Raw genomic sequence first — 20,200 nt, 5'->3', positions numbered from 1 at the left:
TGCTTTTGCAGTCATATGGTTTCCTTGTCCCCAGCAGAAAAGAGGGAAACCTCCTCTGTCATTGTAGGGCTGTGAGTCTCTCCAGCACAATTCCATACAGGCTCACAGCAGCAAAAGAATTCCTGAAAGAACCAGCAGAATGTATTTCTGTGACTGTCTGTCTTGGTAAACTCTGTGTAACTAAACATCAGAGGTGTGAGCACGTGGTCTGAGAACCAGTTGCTTGGTCTGAATTGTACTGCTTGAGCTGTGCTGGGATATGAAGATAATGTGCACTTTGAGTTGAAGGTGAGATTCTTCTGCATCAGTAAAACCTGAAAAGATGCTTTGAATGACATCATCATATTTCATATTAGACGGATTTTTGAGCTATCAGTACAATGTGCTTCCCTATGCCTATTTTATGTAATTTCAGTTGATTAATGTTGTCAGTATTAGCAGCATGTTACTCTAAAATACAGGAGAAAAAATGATTGATACGTTTAGCAAGTGAGGAGTAGAAGGGGTGAAGCTTCAGGTCCCTTATTAGTGCTTAGATAATTAGGGTGCACTGCATAGGAATGCCTAATTTAGCTTTTATTATGGGGAGTTATCCCTTCTACTCAACGTTCATTCTTAGCAGGGAGAATGATTCACGTCCTGGCTGATTATTGTTGGTACTTGCTGTGGGAGGTTTGTGCAGAGCTTCTCATAGCTGCAGTTACTCAAAGCCAGAAGGATGGGTCATGACCTAGTCTGAACTCCTGTGGGATAGCATGCCTCTCTTAAAATACCTCCAAGCAGCCATGTCAACAGCCAGAGCAAATTCTTGGTAGCTCCAGACCTCATCTTCCCCCTCTCTACCTCTGCTTCTTACTTTCCTGAGGCTTATTTGACGTCATCAGAGCAAGTTTGATTGTTCTCACTTTAGAAAGTAAAAGGAAGGAAAGTAAAAGAGATGTAAGCTACATTTTCCCTTAACAGAATGAATCTAATTCTGAAGTGGAGGAGTGATGAAGCTGTGTTCTTCTGGTTCTTCATTCAGATGGGATTTGTGGCAGCTTGTTTGTGTTTTCCATCCAACTTCACATCTTATTCTTGTCTTGTTTTGCAGAAGGTGCTCAGGGAGCAGGGGCTGTTGAGTCAGCAGCTGGCGTGCTGATAAAACTCTTCTGTGTGCACACCAAGTGAGTATGTAGAGCAGCTGCCATGGGCTGCTGTCCACAGTGGTCCTAATCCCACACTGACTTTTAGGACCTGCTGTTTGCTTACCAGTTTCTTTTGCTCCTAAGAAAAACTGCTTGGACCCCTTGAAGCTTCTGGCTGTGGTGCATTTAGTATCTCCCCACAGGAAGCAGCCCAGTGTGGTGCTGTGGCTGGGAAACAACTCTCATGTGCTCTGGGTGGCAGAACTGGGTGATACAAATGAATGGGGATCAGCTTCTGCTTTCATCACAGCCAGAAAATACCAGTGTGTGTTCAATGAGTGTCAGTTCCATTAAGAGAAGTTTTCTAAGGCTTGAACTTTTCTTGATGACTCATAAACTAATCAGAGATGCCTCTGTGTTTTTTTTTTTATATTATTTCAGAGCACTACAAGATGTGCAGATTAGATTCCAGCCTCTCCATAGTCCTGACATGGGTGCATCTGTGCCTTCCCATGGCTCTCATGAAGAATTTGGTGAGTGTTTTTGAGAGGGAAGCAGCAGGAGGGCGTTGGTAAGCTTCTGTCATCTGTGGGTGCTTCTGTATAATAGTGGTGTCACTGCATGGAAGATTCTCAATGTAGCCTAGCAGACCAGTTGATTGGAGCCCAGTGAGAGTGTGGAGCACAAGGATATATTAGGGTAGGAGCACTAAAGCTTTGTGCACACTCAGGTTTGCTTTCCTAGGTTGTGGGCTGTGTGTAGTGTTCTCCTGCAGTTCATTTCTTGCTTTGGGATGCATCTGTTAAAACTAATGCTGCTGCATTCAGAGGAGAAAGGAGGGTTGCACCTTGTATTATCAAAGCCTGTTAACATCCACTCTAGCTCATAAGAAATAATCAGAACAGAAAGTTCACCTTGCTATTAGCTTTGATTAGCAGGTTGAAGGTTTTCTGTTTAGCCTTTTGGAGTCCAGTATGGCTGGCGGTGGCACAAGTTCATACTTTGTGGAATTAAAACTTTAGCTTTTGAGGGAGGTTCCTGCAAACTGGTGTTTGTTTATCTCTTGGAAGCCTTTCCAGATCACATAGCTGATCTAGGCGCAGAAGGGCTGGGATCTGAAAAAGGATCTGTGCATGGCTCTCAACAAGACTTGCGACGTATTGCTGATCTGCCTGTACCAGCTGACTTCCTTTCGCTCTCAAATGATGCCAAGCCTAAGCTGATGACTCCAGATGCATTCATGACACCGAGTACATCTCTCCAACAGGTAACAAGAGGACAGCACTGATGAGGTGGTGAAAGGGATAAGTGTGGGTTTTGATACATTTGGGATTGTTTTCTAGGCAGTAATGACTCAGGCAGACTAAGCACAGGAACCACTGCTCTTCTTGTAATTCCAACTGAGTAAAGACATGTTGGCATGTCTAAATGCTAAGCTCATCTATGCTTGTGTTGTGAGTGCTCTGTTTAGCTGTATAACAGCTGGTGTAACTGTGTGGTGAAGAAATGTGTGTGCTAAATAACTATCTATACTGGGAAACTGCTCTTGCTGGTTTACACACATTGCTTGGGGTTGTGATATAGCTCTATTGGCAGAAGCTCTTCTGAAACCAATGTTCTCAGCTCAGGCACTGCTGTTGGATTCTTAAGTTGTGTTTCACCTCTATATATTCATTCTCTTACAGATCACTGTATCTCCAGGCAGCAGCGTTAGTTCCCTGACTGCAGTCACAGCCATGAGCAGCACTTCTGTCACTGATGTCTCTATGTCCAGGTGAATAGAGCATGTATTAAACAGTATATTTGCAGCTGAACCAGTACTGTTCTTCAGCATGGAGCAGAGCTGTGGTGTGTCCTATTGGAGAGGTGGCTGTAATCAGAATTGGAAACTGGCCTGAGTCCCAGAGTCCCTATATGGGCAACTGCTTGTATTTCTGGTGCAGCTTGGAGCATGTCTGTTGTCTTCCAAGGGGCTGACAACAGTGATTAATTTGTGCTCAGGGGGATTCTTTTCTTGTTTCTCAGTTTTGTTGCTTTACATGCTTCTCCCAAAGGGCTGTCGTTGTTTACGGGTAAGAGAACACTTCAGCCACTGAGGAGCAGGCTGATAATTGGGATTGTTAGGAACATTTTACTAGTGTTGAAGTGTGTTGGGCTGCATAACTGGGAAAGACTTTACTTCTGGGGACTGAAAAAGGACAAGGAGCTATAGTGTAGCATCCTATTTCTTTCTAAACACTGTACAGTGTGAACTGAAGGTGTAACAAACCCCTTTTCTCACAGAATCCCTCAAATTCTAGGAGATTACAAAGCCCTTCTATTTCTTCTGTTTCCACTTGATTTTTGGGGCTGTATGATGACTGGAAGATGCAGCTCTTAGTGGACAGGGAGTAGTTCACCTTGGTCAAAAGAAGGAAGGCTTACAGAACACCAGTGAAATTTGTGCTGGGGTTGGTCTGTTGTGCTGTGGTTCAGCCTCCTCATCATGAGCATTTGAAGCAGACCTGTATTGTAAAATTGGCCTGTTTGACTTGTTTGTGTCTCTGTTCTCTGCAGGCCATCAGAAGACTTGACTGTGAGCCCCAAGATGCAGCTGGACACCAGCCTCACATTGAGTAGCAGTAGCAGCAGCCTCCAAACTAGTCCTAGGAGCCATTCTGTTCTTATCCCAGGCCTTCCGGACAAGCTGACACCAAAGGCACCTGTTCCAGTAAGCTAAAAACGTTGCTTCTTCCTTCTCTGTGTGCTGTACAACCTGAAATTAGATTGGCCTTCATGTTCTCCAGCATTACATTTTCTTCTTAAAGTATATTCAAACCAGCATTGGCTTAAGTGTATTGTGAGACAGCTGAGAGACAGTTGAAACTGTGGGTCTAGTTCTTTGTTCCCTTGCATGCAAGTCAAGGAGAGTGATGTTTGGAGGAGAGTTATATGCTGAAAGATCAGTAAATGTTTTTATGCTTGTAGTTATTAGGGAAGAAATATGCTGCTTTTGCAATGAGGAGTCATGGGGAGGAACAAATGGAGGTGGTAGCATGCAGCCTCATTAAACGTGCTGGGGCTCTTCTCCATCTGCTTAGCAGTGGAAGCACAGGGATCACATGCAGAAAGGATACAGCTGGCATTTTCCAGAGGCGGATGCCAGTGTAAGACATGGGTGTTTCTTGGGGTATCTCTGCATTACCCTGAAGTCTCCTGTTTAATTTCTCAATTCAGGTCACACCGGGAAACTCCTCTCTAGCGCTGGAGCTGCAAGAAGTGGAGCCTTTGGTGGTGCCTCAGGCATCTCCCACCCGTGAGCGTTCGCCAGACGTCATTTCCTCTGCTTCCACAGCCATGTCCCAGGATATCCCCGAGATCGCTTCTGAGACCTTGCAGCGTAGCTTTGCAGCAGCTCCATCTGCGCTCTCTGCAGAGGTGCTGGAGCCCAGTCATCATGCAGACAGTATGGCATCTGCAGCCTCAGCCTTGCATTTGCTGTCTCCAAGGAACCGGCACAATTCAGAGCACAGCCACCACTCTTTGGACATGCCTCCAGTGGAGGTGGACAGACTGAATGCTCCGTCGTTACTGGAGACCGCTCTAACTCAGGAAAATGCGTCTTTGGACAGTGTTGTGAGTCAGCCATGGCCAGCAGCTCCTGACATAACCAGAGAAACCAGGAACAGCATGGCAGACAGGTAATCACTCAGATGTGTCTTGCTTAGGATGGTTTCTTTGTGCTTTTCAAGCTGCTGGCTTGATGAAAAAGTCTCTTGTTAGAGAAGAGTTTTCCATCCCTTCTTTTCTTTAAAGAATCTGGTGATTCAACCTTTCCATGTGCCTGGTCTTTATAGGCTACATCCTGCATTTTCTAGGCCAGTTCTATCAGTTTGTGCTCTTTGACACTTTTAAGCACAAAGGATATTTGCTAAGAAGGTGAGATCTGTTTTCCTGGCCTTCATGTTCACCTTGAATAGAGACTTCAGCCGTATTTTTTACTCTTTTAGTACATTGTTTCTGGAAAGAAAGCTGGCTCAAGCTAAAATTCATCTCAAGTGATCTCCCTGTATGCTCTTATTGAAAACAGTTAGCACATAATTGACAGATTGATTATAGGTTACTTTATCTCTCTTCTGTGATTGGCTTTCTGCAGCTAGTATTATAAATAAGGTACTTTAGAAGTGAGGAAATGCAGGACATCAGCTCAGTTGAGCAGGCAGAATGGGGCAGGGTCACATAGGCCTGCTCACAGGAAGCAAACCATTACACTAGCAGCAGTGTTAGGATTCACTGCAGAATCAGTGTCCTCATCCTCTAATGGGGCTGGGACAGCGAGGTGACTCCAGAGTATCTCTAGGCTGCTGCTGCCTGCACCATAAGGGCCTTAGCACTAAGAGACTGTTGCTCAACCACACCATCAGCCTATGTTCAAGTGATAAGCATTCACTTCTGTTTGGAGATTCTGCTTGCTGAAGTCAAATAGACCTACTTTGTGGCTTAGGTGTATATGCAGTTTGCTTACAAAACTTTAGACTGGGTTCAGTGTTGCAAGAACTGAAAGACCTGGAGAAATTAGTGCCCACACACAGCACTTCTTGCTGCGCTCTGTGTGCAGAGAGATCTTTTGCTTTTGTTGATTTTTGTGTTGGTTCTTCTATTACTTAATTTTCTATCTTCTGTCAGGGTCTCCCATGGGAAGCGGAGTAAGCAAATAACCAAGCTGAAAGACACTTTTCATGATGGTGTATATATGTTTTTTTCTTCCTCTAGCCCAAGAGATGAGGTTGAAGAAAAGCACAAGAGCTCTTCCTATCATCGACACAGCTACCACCTTCTGCAGCATGACAGCCAGGATGCTAGTGCAGAACAAAGGTACAGGAGTGCTCAGCCCCCTCTCCCGCCCTGCATGGACTCTTTTCAGGCTGCATTCGTGCTTCTGTCCCCAGCAAGCCTTCACACGTGGGGTGAATGTCTTTGCTTTGTCTCCTGATTCAGTGTGTGTGCCTTCCAACTTCCATAATGTTTTGGTGCCTTCAGCTGATCATGACTGACCTCTGGACACTGTCCAGCTGACATTCTGGAGGGCAGGATTTGGCCTGTACTGCTCCTAAGAGCAGGGACTGAGCTTGATTTAATTCCCAGTGCAACTCCATTAAGGGACCTGTTCCCAAATCCCTTGCTTTAGATAAGGTAGAGGAGATATCTTAGGAGTTAGCTTCTCACTTTTGCCATCTTTACTCCCTCATGAGCCACCCTGGAGCTCTGTGGGCATATTCTGTGTGCCTGGTGAGCTCAGAGCCATTTGACAGCTATGAGTTCATTCACAGTCCACTCTTCAGTTTGGAGTCTGTGTTGGATGGCTTGTCAGCAGCTGAAAGAATCTGAGCATCTCCCAGTTCCTAAGCTCAACCCAATCCTCCTGTGTTCCTGCAACACTTACTGCGTTAAGTGCTCTCTCTCTGTTAAGCTCTAAGGGCGTGCTATGCTTGGGTTCCCTGCTGGGTCAGCGGTTGCATCCTAGGGCTTCTATGCTAGTTTGTGCATGCAGCAGGAAGAGGCACCAGCAGCCACTCTGCCTGAACAGCAGCTCTGAGTAATGCAGAGACCCTTCAAGTCCTGTCACGCAGCACTTGAGCTCTGCCTGAGCAGGCCTGGATGAAAATGAAGTGGCCTCTGCAGAGGTCTGTGCATTAGAGATTGAATGTGACAGGTGTCCTTAGCTGAGTGACCCTGGATGTGTGTGGATGCAGAGCAATGTGAACTCCCCTCCTTTTAGTGCAGGCTGACAGTGTGCTGTACTGCAAGTGATGTCCTCTCCCCTGCTGTTCCTTCATAGTGACCATGATGATGAAGTTGCAAGTTTGGCTTCTACATCAGGTGGATTTGGTGCCAAAGCATCCACGCAGAGGCTGCCTGTGAAGGACTGGAAAGCCAAGGCATCCCCTCGGGCTTCCCCAAAGCTAAAGCGGAAGGGCAAGAAAGATGACGGGTATGCTGGGCTTGCCAGGGAACTGATGGCTGTGGGACCAGCTGTGCAGGGCCTGACAGAGCTGTTAGCAGCAAGGCTGGGCTGTGGCCAGGAGCTCCCAGCCTCGGTCCAGTTTTGCAAATAGGAGCAACCCCACAGAAAGCATTGCTGGGTTCGCTTAGGGATGTGGGAGGAGGTTCTGCTTTACACAGAGCCCAAAGTGCAGCAGAGAAATTTGTGGTAGGTAAATCACAGAACTGTACATTGGTGGGGGAACACTGGATGCGTTTGCCAGCTTCATTGGAACTGTGACACCGTAGTTTAATATGGCCTCAATTTCTGGTTGGCTTTTGAGTGCTGGCACAGTGCCCCCTGTTCAACAACATCGATCCTTTGTTACCTGCTTGCTGCTTCTGTGTGTTTCTAAACATGCCCATATGAATGTCTTGCAAGTGAAAATGGATGACTGGAAGGAGCTGCCCATTAGAAATTAGAGCAACCTGTCTGTGTTAACGAGGGGGAAAGTAGCACAGCTTCTGCAAGGGGCTTTTCTCCTCTTGTGCTCTCTTGGCTCCCTGATTTGAAGCCTTAGCTGTGCAGGTTGCAAAAGAAAAGATAGCTCGTGACATTAAGTTTCTGGCTGTGGTCCTTCACTGTGACACCCAGAAATGCTTTTCATTTCTCCTGCCTCGGTCTTTGTAAAGGTGCTGAATGGATGCAAATGTGTACTTCCCTTCTAGTAGTTGTTTTTTTTTCTTCCTGAAGGTTTCTTCACCTTCAGAACTGGAATAGTTAGAAATGTTTTGAAATTCATTAATTCTCTGTTTCACAAATGAGTACTGGGTTTTTTTTCTTTCTGAAATATTGGGAGACTTTCAAAAGCTCTTTGGCAGAGCCTTCCCTGCCTTTGAACTCAGACAAGTCTGATTTGTTCTTTTTTAACAGCCCCCATTCAGACTTGGCTCAGATCTGCTGGGTGTTGAAAGCAGCCCTGTGAAGGGACCAGTCTGTAAGGGGCTTAAGGGCCTGTGAATACTGCAAATGATGGAGGCACAGAGCAGTGGGGACGGGACTTCCTTGCCTTCCTGTTGCACTCACATTATAATAGGCAAAACAGAAGTTAGAGCTGGGTGTGAAATCTAAAATAACCTGTGAAGTGAGTGATCTGTTTGGGCACTTCTGATAATCAGAGCAGTTAACTGACAGAATTAAGTCCCCATTTCTCTGTCGTTATCTCTAGGGATGTGAACCAGTCACCAAGATCATCTAACAACCAGGTGAGTCAGAGCTGCTTCTGCCATCCCTTCCAAGGGCCTGATACCTCAGCTGATTGCTGTCATACTAAAGACCTGAGAGAAAAATCATCCCTATTAAGTACCATGGGCCCTCTGCTCTCAGGCGTGGCATTGCTCCGTTCTGTGGCTTGCGCAGCAGAGAGGAAGCTGCTTCCTTCCTTCTCACTTTTGCATGTTGATTTCACTTTCTGTGTTCTCACAAGCTCTGTATCATTCCAAACTCCACACCTCATTTCCTCTTCCCTGTTAAGATGGCTTGCATACATTGGCAGCAGGGTAAGCTGTTCCCAGCGAACTAATGATCACAGTGGGACTGGCCTGGTGGGGTATGTTTCTTCTGTTGATAGCACTTCTTTATCTGGTAGAAAATGTGCTCAGCAGAGTTAAGTGCACTTCTTAAACTGCCCTTAGATCCACATCCTTCCTTTATATAAGGACCTCTCTGTACTTGGCCAAAAGTGAATTGGTTCTGCTTATTCCTATTTTCTTTTTTAACACCAGAGCTTAGAAGAGAGTTTTGAATCTACACGATTCAGCGTATTCTAAGCAACCATTTATGAGATCCATGCAGATCCTTCATGTACTTGGCTTTATCAGTTAATTTATCGTTACAAAAGTCTTAGAAATTGGCGTTAAGCTGGCCCAATTTTCTGCTTTGTATGTTGTGCTTCTGTCTCTGGCATGGGGCTTTACTTTAACACCTAGCAGAAAGTTTGGCAGGTCCTGTCAGGAACGAGTGCTCATCTTCTCCACACACAGGTGACACCGGAGTTCCAGGAAGAGCTGATGTGTGTGTTGAGGAGCCAACAGCGTGAGCTCTCTGAGCTGCGTCAGAACCAGATGGAGCTGCTGCAGAGGCTCACAGATCACCTTGATGCTATTCAGAGCTCGCTGATGGGCCACATGGAGCGGGTGATCGACTCCCAGCAGGAGCAGGAGCGTATCCTTGTTGGAAATTGGAGTGGAAGGCTGCGAGGCATGAGGAAGGCTAAGAAAGCTCAGTAGTCTTAACAGCATGGGCTATAGATGCTGTAAAAGGCCTGGCTGCAGTGTAATTGCTTCACTTCACAGTCCATTCCTGAGGGCAAGAAGCTCAGAAGTCGAATAGAGCATTGCTACTTTGTCCATACCCCTGAATCTTCAGCCAACCTATAAAGGCCATAAGCGTTGCAGTGCTTTGGGAAGTGACTGTGTAGTTCCATTCCTTATTTTTTGCCACTACTTTCTTAATACACTGGAGGATCTTGCCCCTTAGTTCTTTGATGGGTTACTTTATTGTCAGCTGTTTGTGCTCCTTAACGTGCATGCTTGCTAGAGAGGAGACTGGATCGAGCACTGACAGAAGGACAGCAGCGCAACGGGCAGCTCCAGGAGCATCTCTCTCAGCAGCTCTCTCAGACCCTTTCCAATGCTGTGTGCAACCGTCTGGAGAGGACTGTTCGTGAGGAAATGAAGAAAACAGTACCCCAGTGTGAGTGCTGCCGCCTGGGTTTTGAAGGTGGATTCTGGGGGAGGTGGGAGGCATGCTCTGTGAAAGCGCTGGCACTGCTCAAAGTAGGAGTTAGGTTGCAGGAAGACTTGTCATGGCGTGATCAGGTCAGTTGTTACTTCATCTGGATGAGTCCTTAAAATCTTCAAGGCTTAAATTCCACAGCCTCTCTGTTGAGGTCTGGTGTCGTGTCCAGCCTTAGTTTCCTAAGCCAGAGTTTGTGATCTTTTTCCCTACCTGTGTCATTTGGCACCCGTGGGGAGAGGTTGACTCTATTTTCTTTGTCAGGTTTTGATGTGTGGTACCAGGCTTTTAAAGCTGCAGCTTTGATGTGTTTGTATTGTGCCTAGGCATTTCCAAGAGTTTGGACCCAGTTGCTGGCCAGCTAAGTAATACCATTGCCACCAAGCTCACTGCTGTTGAGGGGACACTGAAAGAGAACATAACCAAGCTGGTGAAATCAAAGGTAAGGAGAACCAGACTGTAGCAATGCCTGAGGACACTGAGTTGTCACCTGCATGGGTAGTGACTCCTCATAGTTCTTCCTCTCACCTGAATCTCCAGGTGGGTCTGAGCTCAGGTGAGCTGACAGCAATCAAAGCTTTCTTCTGGTTTCATCAGAAAAAGCAAGCTCATTGTATGCTCCCCTGCCTGCTTTGCCTTGTTAGTCCTTTCTGCCATTTACCAAGATGTTCGTGCTCTATACTGGAGGATCTCACTAGAGAGCAGCTTTTAAGGTCACCTTACTCAGCCAAGTGTTCAATGCTTTTAGGAGCAGAAACTTGTCGCTTGCATTAGTAGGCAGTGATGGGTTGTGGGAGGGAAGCTGGGGAGGAGGAGGAAAGAAGCCATGCCTGGCTGCACCGCCTTCCCTTGCTCTCAAGCTGAACTGCATGGAAATTGTCATTTTTCTTGGGCAGCCCCTCAGTAATCATGTGCTCTGCCTGCTGTAGTCATGGTGCTGCTTGGAGGAAGGAGTTCAGCTGCTCAGGGAATGTGTGCTCCTGATGGACAGGAGTGTCCTTACCTGGTGTGGGTGTGTGGTTGGGATGTAGAGTGTTTGTTCACATCTCTGTTCTGCAGCAGGCTGTTGTTAATTTTCTGGAGTCTCTTCTGTGTGTTCTTGTAAGAACCTTACAGATAGCGTTGTGAGGGCAACGGCCGATACCCTGCAGGGCCCAATCCAGTCAGCCTACAGGGAAGCCTTCCAGAGCATCGTGTTGCCGGCCTTTGAGAAGAGCTGCCAGTCCATGTTCCAGCAAATCAATGACACCTTCAAGCAGGGCACACAGGAATGTGAGTCATTCTGAGTTTTCTCTCTACAGCACTTTTGTGTTAGTGGCTGACAAGTTGGCCCTTGGCTAATGTCATTTCCTTTCGGAGTTTCACTGTAATTGTTGAGCTCTTAGCCCACTGGCATCGTCTGAAAGTGTACTACTCTTTTTACCACTTGATAAATGGATGTGAGGGGATTTTGTAGGCGAATCTCTGCTCTTCCAGCACCAGCTCCAGGCTCTGTAACCCACACTGCAAAGTGCTTGATGTCATTCAGTGAATCACTGACTTGCAGCTGGGCTTTACTACTGTGGAATTACCACGTCCTACTTCTGTTACTGTGTCTCATGTATTTCTTTGTGGTGGGGAGACCAGAAGCAGTATTTCTGTGTTAGCATAACACAGCCCACAGCAAGCTTACACATTCTCCCCACTTCTGTACTCACGTGCTGTCTTCTGCTGCAGGGTGTGTAGAGCCTGATGGTGGATTTCTACTCTGACCACAGTGCTTACAGATGAACTGTCTTCCTCTTTGGCTGTTGCAGACGTTCAGCAGCTCGAGACTCACATGAAGAACAAGAAGGCACGAGAACAGGAAGCCCGGGATCCACTGCTGAATCAGCTTCGACAGCTCATCAGCACCTTCCAGAGCACCACCGAGCAGTTGGCTTCCACCATCGCAGCCAATATCCATGCCGAGGTGCAGCACCAGCTGCACATTATTGTGAGCAAGTAAGTTGGCAGCTGGGTTTGCTGAAAGAGATGTCAGTGAGAAACACAGATGTTTAAAAACAAACTTCTCCCTACTTTGTTGTGGAAATGAGCCCTTTGCCATCCCTACCAGAGAGCCTGTTAGCTCTGTGTGGCATGACGAAGGGTGTGGGCTAGTGTAACTGTTGCCCAGTAAGGCATGTAACAAAGACCACAGAACACTTCGAACATCCTGCTGAATCTGCTGTGTGGTCACAGTATGCCATTTGCATAGGGGATCTAAGTGTTCTCACGTTCCTTCCTTCCTCTCTGTTCTAAAATGATCTTTGGGTCTCTTCAAGGCTTTTCCTCTTTATGACCTCAGGCATGCCAACAGTTTTGCAGGCTCCTTTTGTCTTCTCAGCTGTTGTGCAGCAATTCATGTTTGGCCATCCCAGATTCAAGATGTGATCCTGGCAGTGCCTTTAGCTTGCACACACCATGAAGCTGGTGGCAGGTTGCCAGCTGCAAAGACTGGCTCGTATCACCTGCAGGGCAGAGTGCCCTGTCTATTTTAAGCCATTAGGGCATATGTCAGACTATTGGGGTCTTTATCGCAGAGTAGACTTGGCAGGAAGGGCACCAGACCAAATTCCAGTCCCATTGCATGGGCACAGCTGGCTCCAAAGGAAGCCGTGCTGTTGTACCACAGAAGAGCAGCTCTGATGTTCTGTGCCCATTGAGGGGAGAGGGTCCCACCCTTGGGTTAACACTGCATGCCAGAGATTGTTGTAGGAAGTTGGCTTTTCAGAGATGAACCTACAGCATCATCACCTTGGCAGGTATATTCAAGAATTAAATCACTCTATAATGAGGATTAATTTCCTGGAACATCACTTTCCCACACAGAATCCTAATGTTTCGGCACACACCCTGGGACGTTGCATTGCTGCCACTGAGCTTCCTGGGGCTACCTGTTTCCAATGTGTGTGCCTTAGAAGAACTTATGTTGACCCTTTGGGAGCCACGCTAAACTAAGCAAGCTTCCTCCCTGCTACAAGCATTGTGCAACGTATTCCCTCAGCACTTTGTTTTCAGAGAGACCTTTTTGTTTTGTTTTTTTTAGCCTGCAGGAGTCTATTTTGACCCAGGTGCAGAGAGTCATTAAAGGAGAAGTGAGCCTGGCCATGAAGGAGCAGCAAGCAGCTGTCACCTCCAGCATTGTCCAGGCAATGCGTTCAGCTGCAGGGACTCCCATTCCATCCACTCACCTGGACTTCCAGTCTCAGCAAACTCATATCCTCCAGCTGCTCCAGCAGGGCCACCTCAACCAAGCTTTCCAGCAGGTATGTGTGACCTTCCTTGCAGTGAGCAGCATTGCTTTTTAGGGGACAGAGTGAGGGGGACGTAGCTCCTTAAGGTGGGGGACATAAGCCCACAGCTCAGAGTTGCTGGCTGAAATGATCTGTGGCAGCAAACAGCACAGGGGATGCGTTTGCACTCACACAGTTCAGGCCAGAGCCATGTGTGTTCTGTGACTGATGGCACCGAAGTTCCTTCTTCCTTATCCTGTCAGGACAGCATCAGTGCTGCCATAAGTCAGTGACTTTGCCATCAGCAGCAGCACATGGTGCACCCCTGAAGTGCAACAGCTTTGTAAGCCTCTCTGGGCAGATCTGCCAGCTGGGACCTGACCTTGGCTTTGCCTTTGAATATGCAGACAGATTCATTTGAGCTGCTGCTGACAAACTCCACTGGGAATAAAAAAAGTGCTGTGCCATTGAGCTGCAAGCCTGGCCCCACTGCATGCTGCTGATGAACCTGGTCCCCTGTGCCTGGCTTTGAGTTGTTACCTGTCTGCTCAGCTTAGAACAGAAACGGGTGTCCTCTTCGTGCAGGCAGAGCCTACACACAGTCCTGTCTGCACTAATGGGATTTGCCGAGCCCTTTGTTAGCAGAGGAGGCTGGCGAGCCATTGAGCTGTCCCATACTCTGTCCCACATCCTTAACCTGCCCAGTGCTTCCTGTGTATTTCTAGCTGTGTCTTCCTCCTTGCAGGCTCTAACAGCATCTGATCTCAACCTGGTTCTGTATGTCTGTGAGACTGTGGACACACAGCAAGTGTTTGGCCAGCAGCCGTGCCCGCTGTCCCAGCCTGTGCTGCTCTCACTCATTCAGCAGCTCTCCTCGGATTTGGGTACTCGTACGGAACTGAAGTTGAAGTGAGTATGGTTGGAGCCACGGGTTTGAGCCCCCTGCAGGTGTATGCCTGGCTGTAAACTCGCTCTGTGAGTAGAAAGCGATGCTTCTAGGAAGGCTGCAGCTTCTTGGGGCTGTTAGTAGTAAGTGAAACCTGTGTAGTGATGCCTTTAACCAAGGAAACATTGTGGGGATAATAGGAGGAGTACTGCTGTGCTTCCTGTGTAGCTCAGTGCCCAGAGCTGCACGCATTGCCTGCAGTTCTGAACGAACCCATAAAATGCCATAAAAAAAAATACACACAGAGCTCTGACCAGGTGTGTGTTTGATTCTAACCCATCTTTCTCCCTTTCAGTTACCTGGAGGAGGCTGTGATGCACCTGGACCACAGTGACCCCATCACCCGGGACCATATGGGGTCGGTTATGAGCCAGGTGCGGCAGAAGCTCTTCCAGTTCCTCCAGGTGGAACCCCACAACACGCTGAGCAAGCCTGCACGCCGCCTGATGATCATGCTGCAGGGCCTGGTCACTCCTGGCATGACCTAAATGGGGCTGCTGGGTGCTCCAGGGAGCCCCCTCCCCGGCTCCAGTGTTACTGACCACCTCTGGCTTGTGTTAAAGAGCTCTTGCCAGGGAATCTATCAACTCGTGTGTAATATCTCTTAAGGCAAATGCCATCTGCGTGTAGTCCCAAATAGTCACTGAACGCTCACTTGGCTTTATAGTCCTCAATAGCCTCTTTGGAGAGATGGAAGGCTCTTTTCCGCCCCCTCCAGCTGATGCCAGAGGGTTTCTTACCCCCTTTGCTTTGGAGCCCGCTGCCATCAGCAGAGGAGGGAGGAGGTGGGCGAGGGGTTGTTCACAAGGAATGGGGTCCCTGTGTTGAGTCAGGGGCTCAGAGCCACCCCCGTGGAACTGCTCCAGATGGGTGTGGTGATGGGGGAGAGGGTGTCAGCGAGACGAGGGGGTTGGGGGCAGTTATTGACCCCCAGTTGGTGGCAGGGGGAACCCAGGAGCAAGCACCCCGTGGGGGCTGTTCTGTTGGGGGTGGGAGCTCGTTCCTGGTTCAGCTGTTACTTTGGATTTTACACCTGGGGCACACAGAGGAGGGGGGATATCAGGGAGGGGGGAGAGGAAGGAGGTTTCTTTTTATCTAAATTTCGGATTTTTTTTGGTGGTTTTTTTTTTTTTTTGGACGTAACGTTCAGAACAAGTTCAATAAACTTTTTTTGGAGAAAAGAAAAGAAACCAACAAAACCACTTGATGCTGCAACTCATCTAAGAACGAAGTGCTTCTAGTGGCTATAGGAGGAGCTCCGGCCCCCCCCTACATCGCAGCATCGCAATGAGGGAGGCGGTACCGAGGGAGGTGCGGAGGGGTCGGGGCTGAGCGTGGAGCGGAGCGCTGCGCACACGGAGCGGTGGCGGTGCGGGACGCTCCGCATCATGGGCTGCGGCTGCGGGCGGCTGCTGGGCGTCGTGTGCCCGCTGCTGCTGCTGCTGCTGCTGCCGCACATCGGTGAGTGCCGGGGGGTGGGATGCCGGAGCTGGGATCCTTCTCCTTCCCGAGCCCTAACCCGCTGCGGGGATGGATGTGGAGGTGCGGGAACGGGGGGTCCCTAAAGCGGGGCAGCCGGAGCCGCGCTTGTGCCTCTTCTCCATCTCTTCGTCCTCTCTTTTCTTTCCTTTCTCTGCTCCTTTCTCCTCTTCCATCTCTCTTACAGCATCCCTCCCATCTCCCTCAGCCACTCAAAGCCGGAGCAGCACTTTTGCCTCTTCCCCATCTCTTCCTCCTCTCTTTTTGCTCCTTTCTCTCCTCCTTTCTCCTGTCTCTCTTAGTGCATCTCCCCATCTCCCTCAGCCACTCAAAGCCGGAGCTACACTTGTGCTTCTCTCCCCTTTCCCTTTCCTCTCCCTTTCTCTGCTTCTGCCCTTCTGTCTCTCTTAGAGCATCCCCCCCCCCCCCCCCCCGATCTCTCTCAACCACTCAAAGCCTTTGCTTTTGTTTGCCGTGCTGTAGTCACAAATTAATCTGTGCTGTTTGGGGATAAGAGGGCTGCACAGATGGCTCTGGAGCGATCCTAGCAGGCACTGTCATTCCTGGGGCTGTGAAGGAGCCCAGTCCTGCTCCATGCGTGGATATGGGGATGCTTTGTTCCATAGAATCACAGAGATGTGAGGGTTGGGGGTTGTATCATTAGGTCTTCCACTGTGCCCACATCCTCTCCCTTTTAACCTTACAAACCCAACATTTCTGTTACTTTGCTGTTTTCATGCTGGACCTGGGGACATGGCTGCTGCTTATGGTGGTTTTGTGGCATCCTGTGAGCCCAGCATGTTTCACGGTCTCACGGTTGTGGCTGCCTTGGTTGGGGCTCAGCTTCATCCCTCTGTCCCCCCCCCCCAACACACGCAGCCGTCACTCAGGAGCCCATCAGCACAGCAGGGAAGTGCAACACCATCTACAAGGGCTTTGCTGGCTGCCTCATCAGCCTGGGGGACAGCATGGCCCAGAGCGTGCGGCAGCAGCGGGACGAGGAGGAGGAGGGCGGCCAGGAGGCGCAGGAGTTGGACACCATCTGCAGGTGAGCAATGCCATCCCCGTCCCTCAATCCTGGGTGCTGCTACCACCACTTCCCTGATGCCCATCCCTGTGTCCAGGTCCTGGGATGAGTTCCATGCCTGTGCCAGTGGGGTGCTGTCCCGCTGCCCCGAAGAGGCGGCCGCCATCTGGGAGTCTCTACGCCAGGAATCCCGCAAGATCCAATTCCAGGGCAACCTGCAGGAGCTGTGCAGCACTCGGGGCCGCCTGGCCAGTGCCCAGGGCTCACCGCCTGCTGAGACCAACCAGGCCACGCTGCGGGGCTCAGCCCCCCCCAGACACCCCACCATCCTGCCCCTGCTGGCCCTGGTGCTGCTGGGCGCCTGGGTGTAGTGCTGCCCTCAGCTGAGGACCTGCCATGAACTGCAGCCTGGGGTCCCCACTGACCTCAGCACAGTCACAGGTTGAGCCCCAGCCTGGCCCTGCAGCCCTCACCCCCTCCTGGAACCCTTCAGATGAGTTTATATTTATATTAAAATATGCTTTTACATTTCTCCTGTCTCTCTGCTATATGGTGCTATTGTGCCCTTCCCAACCCTGTGTGGTTCAGGGTGGCCTCATGTTGTCCCCTCCTGGCACCCCAATATCCCCATTGTGGGGCACACACAGACATCCCTGAGGGTCTTAAGAGCTTTGTAGGGATTTCACCTTCCCAGCAGGTCCGGATTGATGCAATTAATCTGCCATCTCACTTGGGGGAGCCCAAATGCCTGGCCCAGCCTTGGGGGACACAGTGGTGCCCCACTGCCATCCACAGCGTTTTCTGTCTCTCTGATTCCAGCCCTGCTGTGTTTGGTCTTGTGAATGGCCATGAAGGAAATGGGGGTACACAGGGAGAAGGGGATGGTTGGGTGTGGGTTTGTTTTGGCTCTTTTATTCATAATCTGATAGAGCTGAAATAATGTTATCTGAATGTCTTCCCCCCATAGCAAGACATTCAGCTCTCAGTGTCCATACTGAACAAGGGAAAACTATTGTCTATTTCCTGCAGGAGCTGAAATGCTCTCCCTGCAGGGTCTGCTGCTTTGGCAGAGCTCTATCACAGCACTGATGGACACACAGCATCGGTCAGTGCTGGCAGCTGGCAGTCGAGCATCTGCCGGGCTTAAAGCTCTTAGAGGACAGAGGTGGTGTTCCCAGCGCTGCTGGTTCACACAAGCCTGGCAGGACCTGCTATTAATTCATTATAACGAGGTATTGTATGGGAAGGACACCACCCGGAGCCGAGTGCTGCCCCGGCACTCCTTGCACAGCAGCTGCCGCTCCCCGTGTTTAACGCTGCTGCCGGGGGATAATCTGCTATTCTTCCATTTCCAATTTCTGACAATCCTGTGTTTAAGGCTGAATTAGTGCCGGGATGGCTAAGAGGATCAGCGCTGGGCAGGCGGCTGCCACCTCCAGGGGGCGGATGGAGGAGGCTGAGGGCTGGAGGAACACCGAGGTGATGCTGGTGATGCTTGTTCCCTTCTTTGGACACCCTCTAATAGCTTTATGTCCTTCTCGTGCTGTGATGCTCAACAACTACCTGTTGGTGAGGTTGTACACACATATTTGGCCAGCTCATAGGTTGATGTGTGGCACAGTGGGGCTATGGGGTGGCTTTAGGAACGGGGCTTTGCTGGCCACAGAGATTGCATTTAGGAGGGGCTCAGGGCTTGCTCCTTCAGCTGTGTCCAATGGCAGGAGGGGCACACAATCGTAGAATCATAGCGTGGCCTGGGTTGAAAAGGACCACAATGACCAGCTGGTTCCAACCCGCTGCTGTGTGCAGGGTCACCAACCAGCAGCCCAGGCTGCCCAGAGCCACAGATGCCTGCAGGGATGGGGCATCCACAGCCTCCTTGGGCAACCTGTTCCAGTGCGTCACCACCCTCCTTCCTGCCCCCTGCAATTCACAGCCACTCACTTCTTGTCCTTCAAGTGACTGCATGAAGCCAAGACCACACAGTTAGGCTTCATCCCAAGCTGTTTACCTTGGGAGAGCTCTGCTCAGGTGCAGGACAAATTTCCCCCATAAAGCAGAGAACACACAGCATGGTCAGCTCATCCCCAGCACCACGTCCCCATCCCCTCCATCCCATCCTTCCCTTTTGCCCTTAAGCCCCAAACACAACCCAAAGGTCCCCAGCAGGTGTGTTCCTGCAGCAGTGCCACCAGTGCTCTCCAGGCACCTCCGAGTGTGGTGAAAACCCATCGCTCCGGTTATGAAACTCCGCTGACCTACTTTGCACTCCCTGCTTTTGTTCTTAATTCCCAGATATGGCCGCTCTCCAGATTTTGCCCATCAAGGCAAATTAATTGGAGTCGATCCTAATTTGCTCTCTGCTATTCTTTGGGCAGAAGATTAAATGCTCGGCAGACATTATCTCCATCTCCCCTTTCTAAGATATGAACCTGAATGATTATAATATATGTATGTGTTTTTAAAGAAGGGGATAAGGGAAAGCAGAGCACAAACTCACTTCTTTTTGCAGTCACAGAGTGGGATGGAGAGGCTCCTGCATCCCTGGGCAGGCAGAACTGGATGGTGACAGTGTTCTGGGCAGCTGTGGGATGGCAACTTAAGGGTTAGTGTTCTGTCCAGGCTGCCTGCTGCCTCCACCACACCTTGGTCTGCTCCTCCTTTCCTTTGCCAAAGGAAATCCCTGCAGGCAGAGGCACAAGGGGACACTGTGCCACCCTTCTCCTTTGCGCTGATGCTTCTTTGCTTCTCTCCTCCATGCCCGTTGGACTCAGGGCTGATGGATGCTGGAGGACACGGTGCTGTATGGCTGCCCTCCAGCCAAAGGTCGACCTTTCCCTCGGGGCACAGAGCAGCGCCCTCAATCCCCATGGACAGAACAGCTGAGCTGGAGTCACCTCTGTGCTCAGCCCCCAGCCTGGCAGCCCCTCAGTGCTCAGCTTTGGGGCTTTTTTTGGGGGGGGGATTTCTTTCCCTAAGCAGATTTAATTGAACATCCTCCTGCTCCGACCTCTGCTCGGCCCCGCTGGGACAACCTTGAGCTTGTTGCCAAATGGATCCGGGCACAACCTGCCCCTTGGTTGGTGTCCTTTGAGGCTGAGCCCCTGCATGTGGCAATGAGGGACCACGGGGTGAGCTCTGCACCCTCATCCTTGTCCCCACATTGACTCAGGAGCGGATCGAGGTGAGTCCAGGGAAGGGAGCGGAGCTGTGATGGGTGTGAATGCGGCCCTATGGGGGCGGCTGAGGGAACGGGGTGGGTGGAGGAGCTGGTGGCTCTGCAGCCCCTGGTTGTGGGGAGGGGGTCAGCCTATGTTCCAACGGGGTGAGAGTGATGGCTTCACACTGAGCCTCAGGTTGGGTATTGGGTACAGTGTCACAGCTGCCCACACACCCTCTTGGGTCTCCATAGCACAAATAATCCGATAAATCCTCGTTCAATGGGGGTCGTCCGCATCCCGGCGCTGCGACCCGACGGCTCAATGCAATGCACGCCGGTTCCGGAGGCCGCCGACAGGGGGCGCCAGAGCGCGGGGCGGTGCCACAGTGCACGCGTTGCCCTTCCCACCGCAGACTCTCTACCAATCAGCCTCGCTTCCGGCGCACGGT

The 20,200-nt window shown here is 50.0% G+C and overlaps 2 protein-coding genes across 3 annotated transcripts in view; both read left to right on the top strand.

Annotated features, from left to right (window-relative positions):
* EDC4 (enhancer of mRNA decapping 4) overlaps positions 1–15,284 on the top strand; it is a 28,157-nt gene extending 12,873 nt beyond the window's left edge. Inside the window, exons 13-29 of one of the 2 annotated variants that reach the window (XM_015873646.3) lie at positions 1,094–1,166; positions 1,569–1,660; positions 2,198–2,394; positions 2,813–2,901; positions 3,684–3,837; positions 4,344–4,807; positions 5,880–5,981; positions 6,946–7,098; positions 8,318–8,354; positions 9,132–9,312; positions 9,688–9,843; positions 10,212–10,327; positions 10,992–11,157; positions 11,682–11,868; positions 12,953–13,172; positions 13,885–14,048; positions 14,381–15,284. In XM_015873646.3, coding sequence (XP_015729132.2) covers positions 1,094–1,166; positions 1,569–1,660; positions 2,198–2,394; positions 2,813–2,901; positions 3,684–3,837; positions 4,344–4,807; positions 5,880–5,981; positions 6,946–7,098; positions 8,318–8,354; positions 9,132–9,312; positions 9,688–9,843; positions 10,212–10,327; positions 10,992–11,157; positions 11,682–11,868; positions 12,953–13,172; positions 13,885–14,048; positions 14,381–14,573 — 2,744 coding nt within the window. In that variant the 3' untranslated portion in view covers positions 14,574–15,284. The remainder of the gene's footprint in view (positions 1–1,093; positions 1,167–1,568; positions 1,661–2,197; positions 2,395–2,812; positions 2,902–3,683; positions 3,838–4,343; positions 4,808–5,879; positions 5,982–6,945; positions 7,099–8,317; positions 8,355–9,131; positions 9,313–9,687; positions 9,844–10,211; positions 10,328–10,991; positions 11,158–11,681; positions 11,869–12,952; positions 13,173–13,884; positions 14,049–14,380) is intronic. The other variant, XM_015873647.3, reaches the window with a different exon arrangement.
* A 152-nt stretch (positions 15,285–15,436) lies between these two features.
* Positions 15,437–17,123, top strand: NRN1L (neuritin 1 like). The gene is made up of 3 exons (XM_015873779.3): positions 15,437–15,546; positions 16,444–16,612; positions 16,689–17,123. Exons 1-3 carry the CDS (start codon positions 15,474–15,476, stop codon positions 16,960–16,962), a joined length of 516 nt encoding a protein of 171 aa, XP_015729265.1. The 5' UTR covers positions 15,437–15,473; the 3' UTR covers positions 16,963–17,123.
* Positions 17,124–20,200: the final 3,077 nt, after the last annotated feature.

Source organism: Coturnix japonica, chromosome 6, assembly GCF_054131305.1.
Source record: "Coturnix japonica strain WE chromosome 6, WE-NBRP24, whole genome shotgun sequence".
NCBI lineage: Eukaryota > Metazoa > Chordata > Aves > Galliformes > Phasianidae > Coturnix > Coturnix japonica.
Note: the sequence above shows the minus strand (reverse complement) of the source record. Positions and strands in the feature narration are given on the sequence as shown.

What these genes read in the sequence shown, in the direction of transcription:
- NRN1L (XM_015873779.3), top strand. Translation starts at nt 15,474, where the DNA reads ATGGGCTGCGGCTGCGGGCGGCTGCTGGGCGTCGTGTGCCCGCTGCTG. An exon ending in GCTGCTGCTGCCGCACATCG is followed by an intron (nt 15,547 to 16,443) that starts GTGAGTGCCGGG and finishes CAACACACGCAG; the next exon opens with CCGTCACTCAGGAGCCCATC. An exon ending in GAGTTGGACACCATCTGCAG is followed by an intron (nt 16,613 to 16,688) that starts GTGAGCAATGCC and finishes CCCTGTGTCCAG; the next exon opens with GTCCTGGGATGAGTTCCATG.